Below are 12,883 nucleotides of genomic sequence, written 5' to 3'. Positions count from 1 at the left end.
AAGATGCCTAGGCGGGGACTGGGAAAGTTTTGTGGAGAATCTTCCACCCCTGTTTCTCCCGCATTGCAACTTTAAGTAATCAGAGATTTGGAAAGTTCAGGTTTTCCATCTGCACACCTGTCTCCCATATTCAATACCTACTGATAGATCTTTCCTTCCAGAATCTGTCCAATCCCTTTTTTGAATTGGGTTAACCAATCAGCCTCCACAATATCTTGCAGCAATGAGTTCCACAAATTAATTATGTGATTTGTGAGGGGAAAAAAACCTTCCTCGTTAGTTTTAAACCTACTACCTAATAGTTTAATTTTATTTCCTTTAGTGTTTACTACCTGTTGCAGTACTAGAACTAAGTCCCTATTTATTTCCTCTGCACCAATAACTATTTTGAAAACTTTGTTTTGTAGTTTTTGGAGAGAAAGGAGAGTACTGGTTTGTATAGCTAACAGTTTCTAACTTGAATATCTAAAAAGGAAACTAAGTTGCTCCAGACAACGGAAGCGAGCTGCCACACAAGGACACTGTGGAAGTATCTTACACTTGGATTTGGGCACTAACTTTGGGCACCCAAGTTGGAAGGTTTTAGACTAGAGCCTGCATTGGGTGAAGTGGCAGACAGGTGAGATCGTGCTGTAGCAGAAGCCCCAGGAGTAATTCATTCTGAGCCAGCCAGACCCATGCAACCCCTCTGAACACACTGCTCACTAGCTAAAGGATAAATCCATGGCTTTGCCTTTTTTTGGACACAGGCACTACAGTTTGAGTTGTGCCTCTACTGTTCACATTATGGTTGGTCCCCGTAAAAGAACCAACAGACACAAGGGTAGGGAAAGGCTCCTTTCTTGTACTGCTTTTGCTTCGAACACCCACAGTCTTTATATTTAACATCTGTCAAACAGACTTTAAGAAAAGCTCTATATGTTTTGTGAAAAACCTCTGGCTCGATGTGCTGAAAAGCCAGCTGCAAGCCAAAGGAAGGGCTCCCTAAAGAAAAACAACAACTTTCAGCATTTGTCCTAACATTTGCTACTGCTCAAGTGAAGCTGTGCACTGCACAACTTGGATTCACAGAATTGCAACTGAGACCCAACTGAAGTGTGTGTAGGGGTTCATGGGGAGAGCATGTCTAAGAACCTAGACCCAACCTAGATCTCAAAATCCCCAATTCCAGTTTCAGAACAGAGGCTAAAATCTGATGGCCAAGGAACATCTGCCTCTCGCAAAACAAATTCTGGGCTGCACTTTGTTTTGGTGAATGATATTACCCTGTCTGTTCTTTGTGCAGTTGGCAATCTCATAAATATTTACCTTTTATCATCTTGCTGTTTAGTGATGAACCAGCACCTGGCTACTTTTTCTCTCCCCACAGGTTCTTACACCTCACCCTATTGCCTAAGAAGCTCCCAACAAAACCAGGGGTCAAGGATGTCATCCAGTGCACGGGGCTCCGGGAAGAACTGGGAATTCAGGGGCAGGACCCGCTGCCAAAATTTGGGGTGCAGAGCCCAGTTGGGGACATTTCAGCAGCCCCATTTCATTAACCCCAGCAGCTCCATGACACCAGCAACCCCTACTGCCAGAGGCAAATCCAGGTCCAGCCAGTGGGGAGCCCTGCAGACCAGATCCGGCATGGGGGGCCCAAGTGAGTTTGGCATCCCTCCATTAAACACAGGGACTATGAGCAATTTAAGAAATGGGTCACAGATCATGGGGGAGAACACAATGGTGGCCTAATTAATTACCATCTAAGCTGTGGAAACACTGCTGGCAGTTAAGTTAGTCCTCTTACATTTAAAAATATTTGGATTCCTCCCCTGGAATACACTATGGCCATTTCAATGATGTTAAGTTCACAAGGAATCCTTTCTATTTATGGAGAAGCTCATCTTTTGTGCAAGTCTGCACTCATAATAAAACCCTAGGATATATCATGGGCTTTTGATTTTCCCTTAGGGGGTAAAATATGCCACAGAATGCATACCACCCTCAAGCACTCCCACTCTCCCAAGTGGGAATAAAAATTGGGTATTTTTTCATTAAATAGAACATACAGAAAATGCATCAGCTCCGCAGTGACGTATTTGCTCTATTAACACAGTCTTACAAAGGCTCCATTCCAAACCCAATTGCCAAAGAGCAACTCACAAAGGATCAAGAAATCAAAAAGAGGCAGAAAGGGTTTAAATGCATTCAATTTGCCTGTGAAAGAAACCAAAAATAGAATGCCCTGAAACCAAGACACGTAGCAGCACTGAACACACTTGCAGCCTAAAAAATAAATGTAGTGATAAGTCAGTCGTGCTGATGCTCTGCTGACTTGTTCCCATTAAATCCTCTCCTCTCTGAGAGAATTTCAGCTAGAAGGAAAAGAAAAAAAGCAAGTTGAGCGTTTAAAATCGAAGCGTCTGTGCTTACACTCTCGACCACGGCTGCCGCCTCTTCCTCGTCTGTTGGAACTTCCCCGTCCACGGCTCACTTCTCTGTCCCCACGTTTTTCTCTGTTTTCTTTGTTTTCTGAACTTTCCTTTCCAAGGCTTTTCTTCTTGCCTCCAACAGTCTCCCAGGAAGTCTATTTCGGAGAAAAGCATTAGACACCACAGGTGAAGCAGCAACGAGCAGGGACTGATCTGCAAAAGTCTCTGCCCCAACCCCCCAGTTTGTAGACAAATGGGTATTTTCACAATTCCACAAGGCTTTAAAGATGGTAAAGTACCAGGCAGGAAGGAGAACGCCAAATCAACTGCACATTGAGGAGAGAATTAGGGTCTATTGCTTTTGTCAAGAGCGGCTTCCCATGAAAAGACAGGTAGCAGATACATTTGGTATCTCAAATCCTGGTGGCTGTAAAGCTGCTTTAAATAAATCTGTTTACACAACATTATTTTTTTTATATAAAAAAAGGCCTGCCAAGAAGCAGACTGTTCTGTCAACAGTTTCTGTACGTCTGCCTGAGAAGCGAGCATAGTGCTGAACCTCCCTCCCTCCTCCCTCGAATAGAGAAGGGGAGAATGTGTACCCACACACACGGGACAGAACCGTACCTAAATTCTTGGCAGCCCTGGGCAAACTTTTAGCATCGGGTCCCCCTTCGCCAGAGAGGAAGATAATAATAATAATAATCATTGTCATTATCTTCACTAGTTTGGGGCCCCCTTTCTGTCCAGACCCCGGGCAGCCACCCAGTTCACCCATGCCTGTGTCTGGCCCTGACAAGGGAGCAAACAATCAATGGGCACGAGCAGGTAGTCCTAGGAAAATCCAAGGAAGACAAGAGATCAAAGCCTGAACATCACACCTCTGCTTTTAAACTAAAAAGGTCATTAGCACACACACAGGATTCACATCGGCCTTATGCAACATCTGCAGGAGTTGAAAAGGAAACAACTAACAGAATCTGTTCAGGAGAGTATGGCAATGGATAATACATTACGCAATTGTCTAATTAGGCCATAATGCCATAGTTAAAGGGAAGAAAATAATTGTTATTAGCACAGTATGAACGTTCTTGGCACTTTACCTACTTGAGAGAATATAGTCCCTTGCCTCTAACAGCATCCTGTCTAGACAGACCACATATAAACAGGCAGGGAATTGACACATGAAGGCAAAGTTAACAGCTATCTGGATTCAGGATAGAAGTAACCTCAACGCATGCACTTCCACCAAACACAACAAAGGCAAAGTTTGGCTGCCAGTAACTTAGGTCCTGCCCTCTCTCTCTTGAGCGGCATGTGCAAAGAAAGCGTGTGCTGGGGGGAATTACAACTCAATTTAGCCGTGGATGAAAAAGTCTGACATATTACAGGGCCAATTTAGGTGAAGCACAGCAAGAACCTGAATTCAGAGTTGCTCAAACAGGATATCGTATGGTATGTAAGGGATATTAGCTCATTCACAGTGCAAAACTTGATTCCCAGCCAATGCAGGAGAATTGCCATAGGGTTGCAAGTGTGATGGCAAGACGAAAAGATGTTAGATGCTGAAATCCTCAAAGAGTTTTAAATGCATCACCAAGAAAATGCAGAGAACCCAAGAATTAGTCCTTAAGGTTTTAATTAAAATGGGCTGGTTCTCAAAAAGTGTTGCCATTAGGGTGCCAAGATAGAAGATATGTACAAGAGTGACAAGAAATTAGTTCACAACAAACTCCCAGGGCCCTTTAGATTATTTCTGTATCACCTCCAGAGTTACAAAATTAGGCAGTAGGGCAGGCTCAGGTTAGAGCCAGTCAGGTACACGTCTCCACCTTGCACGCCACCATCTCAAACTCGCGTGTCAAGGAACAGGCAGGGCCACGCAAGGCTCCTCTCTGAGCAGTGCTCTTGGTTTTGGTCTCAAAACAAGCTGGGCGTAGCTTTGGAAGGTGGTTTTCCATTCTTTCTATGGAGCCCTAGGAGGTGATATCCCCCAAGCAGGGAAAAAGAGATGTGGTCCTGGAAGTGGGGGCTACTGCAGAGTCGACTTAAAACTGATCCTTACTTTCTTCTCACCAATTCTGGTGAAGTCTCTATCAGGGGAGGAAATAATTCCTAAAGCAACTGCCCAAGTGTTGCTGAGGGTTAAGCAATAACTACAGAGCGATGGATACATCAGGTCCTTGTTCGCCACAAATAAAAAGCTTTTCAAACAACTACTGGGGTGAGGGGGATTCATTAAGCTATTTAGTGGTATTGAGGCAAATCAGTGAGGATGGAAACCCGACTTTCTCCAGGAAAGTCCTCCAAAGCAGACACTTACATTTCCCATTGGTAGGCAAGATTTCAGAGGAGGTGAGCCAGTGATAAAACGCATCACTGCCAACCGCAGTCAGCTAAGTAACCAAAGTTTTCAACTGACACTGTCCAAAGCAGCTGCATGCCTGACCTTGAAAAAGCAGTGCAACAACCAAGGCCTTCTTTGATGAAATTGCTGGTCTTATCTTAGGTGGGAGGATGGATAGTTTGAAGGACCCACTCACACTGTAGCCAATAAAGCAACTAGTCAGGCATGACAGAGAGAGAGGGGCTGATGAAAGTAATACATTCAACTAAACAGTTCAGCATGCAGAAGTATGCCCCACTTTCTCTACAGGCTTCAATGCCCCCAGAAAAGATCATCAAAACTGCTGGAGGTGGGGAACGCCAATAAAACAGTCCCAGACGTCTCCCACACTGTATGGAGGCTCAAGACTGGGAAAGCAAAGAGGTTTACCGACAATGCTGAAAGGACTACCAACAGAACTATGAACCATTTTCTCCTGCTTTACTGCCTTCTCAGCCACATTGAGCATTTCCTTTTAATTCTCTCTCCCCCCAAGCAAAAAACACAGAAAGTTTCTCAAATTAGTAAGGACAATTCACTAACAAGGAAATAATGTGTTAATAATTAATAATATGTTAATACAAATAGTGAAATCTATTTGTATTATCAAGGGAAGTATTTTCGATTTGAACACTAAGACTGCTAAAAAACATAAACAAGATAGATACCCAAGAAACTTATTCAAAGAAAGCTGATTTCTACTGGAACTGATTTAAGCCACCATTTGCGCAGCAAGCACACCTCTGCTTCAGAGGATCTCCACACTTAAAACAAAAACACAGACAGAGCATGGCTGTAATCTACTTAAGAATTTCCTTTGAACTAGAAAAGGATCGTGATCTGTGATGCTCCCTGTACTTCAGATACTGAAGCCAGAAAACTTCTGCACTCAGCAGACTCATACGTCTTAGCACTGATAAAGCTTAGGGGATAAAGGAATGGATCTGGGTTTAGAAAGTAAGTGAAGTCCAAGTTTCCTTCTTCAGTAAGCAGAGATGAGGAGTAGACTGTCCCATGTTATATAAAGTTTATAAAATTTATGAAACAGCTTCCCAGGAACCACTTCAACCACAGCAATACCATATATTAAATACAAGTTTAAAGATGCCCATGCTTTCTTCTGTAGGAAGGGTCCATTCTCATGAGCATATTAATGAAATGAGCGGTGAGCTATCTGCCATGTCCTGCTGTGGCATTATCTGAGTTTTGATAAACTCCTTGGGACAGGGACCTTATCTTAATTTTAAACCTGCAAGGTACAATATGGATCTATGGAGATGTACAATTTATCCATGTGGCTGCCACCCTTGCTAATGAAACTTGATCATCCAAGGCAAAAACAACATTTCTTACCCTGGATCATCTCCGTGGGCCTGAGACTCCACACTGACTACAGACAAAGCAGCACAAAGTATGACTGAATTTGTCATCAACTCCCTAATGCAATAGAGGAACGGAAGTGTTACATGCACAACTTAGCAAGAAAGCAACAGGATAACATTTTTTAAAGCTTAATTTGATTTCCGAGGCCTTCATTTTTCTTTGAAGGGGCACTGGCGGGAGAGAAGAGAGCGAGCACAGGTTCTTGAGATCAAGTGCTTGAGTTTACCACCAGCCCACTCCTGAAAAGTGGGGCAGGGACCAAAACAGAAGTAAGCAATTTCATTCACAGACAAATCCTTACTGTGTCTGAACTTCCTTCCAGCAAGATGTTGATTGCTCTGTTCACATCCCCATTACAATCATGTAGTGCCACTATGCACTCATCCTGGTTCTTCCCCGTCACTTCCATCAGCTGGTAAAGAAAAAAGAAAAAAGTGCAGACATGTTCAAAGTCATTATTAGATGAAAACAGGCAAGAATTAGTGCAACTGCAAATATTCAGAAAGCAAGCAAGCAGCTTCTCTATCAGAGATTAAAGCATATATGCCTTAAACACAGCATTTCAGTTAAAATTGTTTCACCCCTAAAAGTCACCTCAATTTTATATCCATTAGGACAAAAACACAAGCTCCTAAATGGTGACCTAAAAAACTTGACATTTGCCAAGATCTGAGCTCACATTTCTGGATTTCTCTGATTTTTATTAAGTTTGAAATTTACAAGCAAGTGTACCAGGAATATCACATATGCAAAAGTTACCATGCAGGTAGGCGATACAGACCTCCCTTTGAAAAGTTTTGAAATCCTATTTCTTTCTTCATCCAAATGATTCACATAAGCTAAAAGGATGCATTATATAACCTTACAGGGGAACACAAATTCTGACCCACACTCATCCATTACTTTGATCACTAAGCTCAGTTATTAAAAAGCAGAAATCAGGAAAGGGAAAGAATGCAGGAAAGGGAAAGAATTTCATTTATAAAGACAAACTGGGCTTTATAAATGAAAACTAAGAAGTGGCCCTGAAAGCAAGGGAACAGATAATAAAACATTCACTCTGACCCATCCCTCCAAGCAGGTGGACTGCCACATTCGGCCCCAGCTGAAGGCTGCTGTCTGCACTTGAAGGGTATCCCCAAAAGCAACACACTGGAGCTAGTAATAACATCACAAACAGCCCCAGCAGTGTAAAGAATTGAGCTCACAGTTCTGCCTTGGATGTCAGCTATGTTATCAGCTATATCTGGATAATCAGAAGGCTAAGTACGTGCACCCAAAATCTTGGCATGGATGTAGGAAAGGAATTCATGCGAAGCAGCTTGCTTTCATAACGCAGTGATTTGTAGCATTAAGCCTAGGCATGGTCTTAATGACCTAGGAGCTCAGGGTTGTTGGCTTTTTTTTTTTTTTTATTTTAAATAAAGCTTCAGTTCACCTTTAAGCTGTTTAAACTTGCACTTTTCCTGAAAAGCAGCCAAGGTATTAGCAAATTTGGTTTACACAGCTGATAAATGCTTCCTGAGTGCATATGCAGAGAAGCTGAATACATTCTTTATCCTACGGATTATGAAGTACTAGCAAGTCACTGAAGGAACACCATATCTTAGGAGACCAGGGTGTGAACCTGGGTTTGCTGGCTAAAAGATGATCTATATAGGGAAATCTGTCAGCAAAAAGTATACTGCTACCATTATGTCAGATACCCTCTTCATGGTATAAGAGTGTCTCTTTCTGTTCTAGGTGATGTCACTTTAGTAATGGTTTAAACCAAACCAGAAATAGTCACTTTTAGTCCAAATGTATAAGTGTTCATATGAGGAGTTATACTAGGGTGACTCCAGAAGCACAATTAAGGTAGTAAATTTTCATACATTAAGAAGCCCTGAGGCTTAACCCTGACAATTTCAGCAAAGCAATGACAGAACAGGACAAGCGGCCAGGAAAATCTGGCTAGGGCTGGGATTCCTCGCAGGGTTCTGCAGTCTGAACGGCTTGTTGTATGTGGACTGCTCTAGATGCAGGCCAGAACACTGTTTTATCCATGTGCAATGTGAATGTTTCTTTTGAAATGAGTTTGCTGCATTGAGATGAGGCTACAAAGTGCTACAGCTTTGGAGCATCTAGACACTTTTGCATATGGCACCTATCTGCTAACATAGCAGGCTGTGACGTCCATGCTCCAAAATCTGCATGAGCAGGTGCTTCCCCTTGAGTGAAGCTGCAAGGGCTGGCTCCAACTAACAAAGCCCCATACCTTCCAAAATGTGTCCACCTGGAAGAGCACCCCTCTTCCCCACCACCTTGTCAATACAGCCATAGCTGTGATCAGTGGATGCAGTTGGGTTGGTTTAAAATGGGAGATTACTGATAAAGCATTTTCCAAGTGGGATCCTGTGTTCTGGAATTTGCTTCTCCAGCAGGAACCCTGCAAGGCCTTTTCTCCCACTCTCTTCCCACACACACTGGACTTAAAGGGATGGGTAGAAGACTGAAGGATGCAGTTTGAGGAGGGAGCAATTTGTCTGAAGCTGTCAAAAGCTAGAGCAAAACACAGGCATCAAGGACTAGAATGAAATGGCATATAAAACCAACGTGTCAGCAGTAACATGAAAAACATACTTGTTTCACTTTATCTTCAAAATCTGCATCGTTCTTATCATAGATCATCTGAGCAAGGCGAATCTGTTCCGCTGTTGCCTGAAACGTGCAAATATCCAGTAAGGTTCTCAAGGAGTTACAGAAAAGTTACCCATAAAACACAAAACACTTGCATCTCCGTCACTCCCAACAGACACCATTTTTGCTTCCTGGATTTTAAAGAGGACAACAGACTTTGAGGTTACATGGAGAACAAAATAAAAGCAGGCCTCAGACTGTCTTTAAAACCAGTGGTTTTAGTGTGACAGAAGTAAACCTCTCTACTCAATACCCATGACCATCAGGGAATATAGTTCAAGGTAATCACGTAGAAAAGCCCTGACCTAGTAACAGAATAAAACCCCTTGGCAAGTCCTGGCTTTCACCCAAATTGTACCTAGTTGTACCTGCTACACATCTATGTCACAAATGGCTTCACAAGGACAAACACTGGTGTTACACAGGTTTTAAAATAACCTCACCTCTTGTCCTTTCATTGTCCCATCTACTTACAGCTCTTCAGTGTTACTACCAGGCATCTGGACTGCGCTATAAACGTAATCTTTTAAAGTTTCACTTGAACTACCTCCCTTTTTTACCCCCTTGTAAGCTAGTACTTGCTTCCTTTGCCTCAAAATATTTGCCAATGGCCATTACAATTGGTGAAACATTTGGTGCCCTGGACAACAGAACCAGACTGGCAACTTGTCAGATGCCTTAAGAGCCACATTGGATCAGCATAACACAAAGCAAATTGTAGATGCTCGTCTTTTTTTTTTTTTTTTTTACAAACAGATGAGCAGCCCTAAGACACTAGTGGCTCCCATCACACAGGCCTAAAGTTTGATAAATCACGTGGCAGTCAGGGATCTCCTCGCTCTACAAGCGGCACCTCCAGAGGAAGGCAGAAGAGGACTGCAAGACCACATTTTACCTGCCAGCCTTACGCCACTGCTTCCCTAAAATGATCATTGTAATCTGCTGGAGACAAAAACTGAGATAGGACTGGGATCCCAGTCATATGCTGATGTATCAAGAAAGACTTCTTGGTAAAAATGGAACTTTAGTTATCAATGGAAGAACATAAGCAAAAGCCTACTGCTGATGTTGAATCTTAGGGCTGGAAAACCATCTTCAGAAAGGATTCACAGCAGAGTCCCACTCTTTGAGAGCCTGAGCCAGTCACTACTTTCATGAAAAAGACTATGCTGTTAGGAGTTTACTGCAAAAACAAGCTTCAAAAGGGGAGAAAGCTATCACTTCTGTGACAAGTCTAAACATTGAGAAGGAGAGTCTAAAAATTGCTCTCAACAGATCTCTCTCTCAGCTGCTGCTGTACTGAGCAGTCACTGCAGCTGTCCCAATTCCTTGAGGAAAGTGTCACTTGCAGTGATGCGAAATCAAGTTCCAGGACAATCGCGGCTGGTTCATGCAGTACTTAGCACTTTGTACTTTGCATTTTCAAGGTGCTATGCATAACATTTTCTCACAACCTCCATCAGTGTCAGGAATGAAAGTATTCAGGAGTTCTTAACTCCCAGTCCCACGTGCAATATAACAGACCACGCCGCCTCAATTAAAATACATGATATTCAGATTAGAAGACTAGCACATACACATCTAACAAAATCCAAGAAACTGTTAAAAATAGTTCTTACAAGTCTACTAATATTTTTAGAGACAGAGTCCTGTAAAATAAAGCCCAGTTGCTCAGGCTTATCTAGTAGTACAGCACCCCTGTCATACCGAGGAACCTGCTGTTTCCCAGTTACTACAGACCTTGTCACTAACATGCCAGTGAAAAGCTATTTAGATAGCAATCAGCAAATAATGGCATCCATGCACAGAGAGGATTGCATATTGGAAAGAAGCAGCAAGCTATGAAGGTCAACTCGCAATAATTCCTTAATATTTTTTAAGAACTAAATGCACTATTAGAAGGCAAAAAGAAAATATTATATTTGGAATATAATATAATATATGATGGGTATCTCCAGTCCACATGCATATGTAAAAGCTTTGCCCACACTAGGATTTTTCTGACTTGTAAATTTCCAATGGCCCAAACACCAGTAAGTGTCAAACCCCTTATCTGTAGTGCAGACAGGGTTCGAGCATTTTACCACTGTTAGATCACTGCCAGATGACCAGCAGTGAAGATGCACTGATTTGGAATTAATAGTGCCTATACATACACACATCTATACAAACACACACCTACACACACACACACACACACAGGACAAGTGCGAAGTCCTGCACTTAGGACACAACAATCCCATGCACTGGGACAGGCTGGGACCAACTGGGTAAGCAACAGCTCTGCAGAAAAGGGCCTGGGGATGACTGTGAACAAGAAGTTGGATATAAGTCAACAGTGTGCCCTTGCTGCCAAGGCTAACGGTATCCTGGGCTGCATTGCTGCAGCATTGTCCGCAGACCAAAAAGTGATTCTTTCCCCTTTATCAGCACTGAGGAGGCCACATCTGGAGCCCTGTGTCCCGTTTTGGGCCACCCACTACAGAACAGATGTGGACACATTGGAGAGAATCCAGCGGAGGGCAATGGAAATGTTTAGGGAGCTGGGGGACAGGACTGGCGAGGAGAGGCTTAAGGAACTGGATTGATTTAGTTTGCAGAAGAAAGGATAGAGCTGGACTGTTCTCAGTGGGGGCAGACGACAGAACAAGGAGCAATGGGCTCCAGTTGCAGCAAGGGAAGTTGAGGTTGGATATTAGGAAAAACTCTCACGAGGAGGCGGGTTACCTAAAAAGAGAGTGAAAACTTCATCCTGGCAGGTTTTTAAGGCCCAGCTAGACAAAGCCCTTACTGGAATAATTGAGTTGGGTCTGATCCTTCTTTGAGCAGGGGGTTGGACTAGATCAGGGGTGGGTAAAATACAGCATGCGGCCCATGGAGGGGCTCTGTCCGGGTTACGGTAGGTCCCTTGGTACCGCCTGGCCCAGGCACCATCTGGCAGTGGTGCGTCCTGCCGCCCCCTGGGCACGCAGCGGGGCTGGGGCGGGTCCGCGGCTGAACTACCTTTCTAGGCAACCCAGGCGGTGGCAGCTCCAGCCCTCTGGTACTGGCAGAGACCCATGTGCACAGCCCCAACCCACCCTGACCTACGCCCACTCCAGACTCGCCCACCCAGGCTGAGCAGCAACAGCACTGGACAGAAACCGTCGCTCAGCGTGGGGGGAAAGTGGTCCCCTTCCCTCTGCCAGGCCCTTCCTGCTGCAGCCGCCCAGGCTGCCCTGTGTCTCTGCCGCCATCACCACTGTCTCCGGACTGCCCAGTGGTGCAGCAGTGGCAGCACAGAGCACCCGCAGGGCAGCCCGGCATGGGCTCCAGGCAGCTGCAGCAAGAACAGCCTGGCAGTGGCGAGGGGCTGGTTTTCAGCCCATGCTGAGCAAGTTTCTGTGTGTTGCCAGTGCTGCTGAGCCTGGCCATGCAAACCCAGAGCACGTGCGGGGTGGCGCTGTGCATGCAGGTCCCTGCCAGTACTGCGGGGCTGGGGCCAGAGGCAGCAGCAGCCAGAAGGAGCCGCCGCCATCTGAGCTGCCTCGAATGGCAGTCCAGCCACGGAGGAGCCCCAGCCCTGCTGCGTGCCCAGGGGGCAGCAGGATGTGCCACAGGCAGGGGGTGCAAAGTAGGTGCAGGGAGGGCCGGGGCTGTGCGCACATGTCCCAGCTGGTCCGCTCCAGCAAGGGGTAGTCTGGAATGGGTGCGGGGCAAGGCTGGGTGCTGTTGGCAGTGGTGGGGACATGCTGCACAGCATGCAGGCGCTGGGCTGTTGTGGGGCTGGGGTGAGTGCTGACCAGTTCACTTGGGCACACACAGGGGGTGGGTCCCCATGCACACACCCCACCATACCCAGAAGCCTGCCCCTGCACACATATCCCACAAACACTACACCCCACCCCTGCCCCTCGCCCCCTCTTCCCACCGGCACGTCTCTGGAGGGAACCCTGCTAACTGCTACAGACACACACCCCACATCCCTCCTACCACCCTCCCCCTCCACACATTCCACATCCACCCACACTTCCCCACAACC

General features: G+C 45.0%; 1 protein-coding gene across 10 annotated transcripts in view; it reads right to left on the bottom strand.

Annotated features, from left to right (window-relative positions):
- UBAP2 (ubiquitin associated protein 2) overlaps window positions 1-12,883 on the bottom strand; it is a 149,467-nt gene that overhangs the window by 85,024 nt on the left and 51,560 nt on the right. For all 10 annotated transcript variants that reach the window (XM_019518081.1, XM_019518078.1, XM_019518080.1 and 7 more), the window contains exons 3-5: window positions 8,806-8,883; window positions 6,485-6,595; window positions 2,416-2,569 (exon numbers count right to left, since the gene is read on the bottom strand). In XM_019518081.1, the coding sequence (XP_019373626.1) occupies window positions 2,416-2,569; window positions 6,485-6,595; window positions 8,806-8,883 (343 nt within the window). The remainder of the gene's footprint in view (window positions 1-2,415; window positions 2,570-6,484; window positions 6,596-8,805; window positions 8,884-12,883) is intronic.

This window comes from Gavialis gangeticus, unplaced genomic scaffold (assembly GCF_001723915.1).
Source record: "Gavialis gangeticus isolate Ggan-Ray unplaced genomic scaffold, GavGan_comp1, whole genome shotgun sequence".
Classification (NCBI taxonomy): domain Eukaryota; kingdom Metazoa; phylum Chordata; order Crocodylia; family Gavialidae; genus Gavialis; species Gavialis gangeticus.
This window is presented reverse-complemented; position numbering and strand designations above follow the sequence as displayed.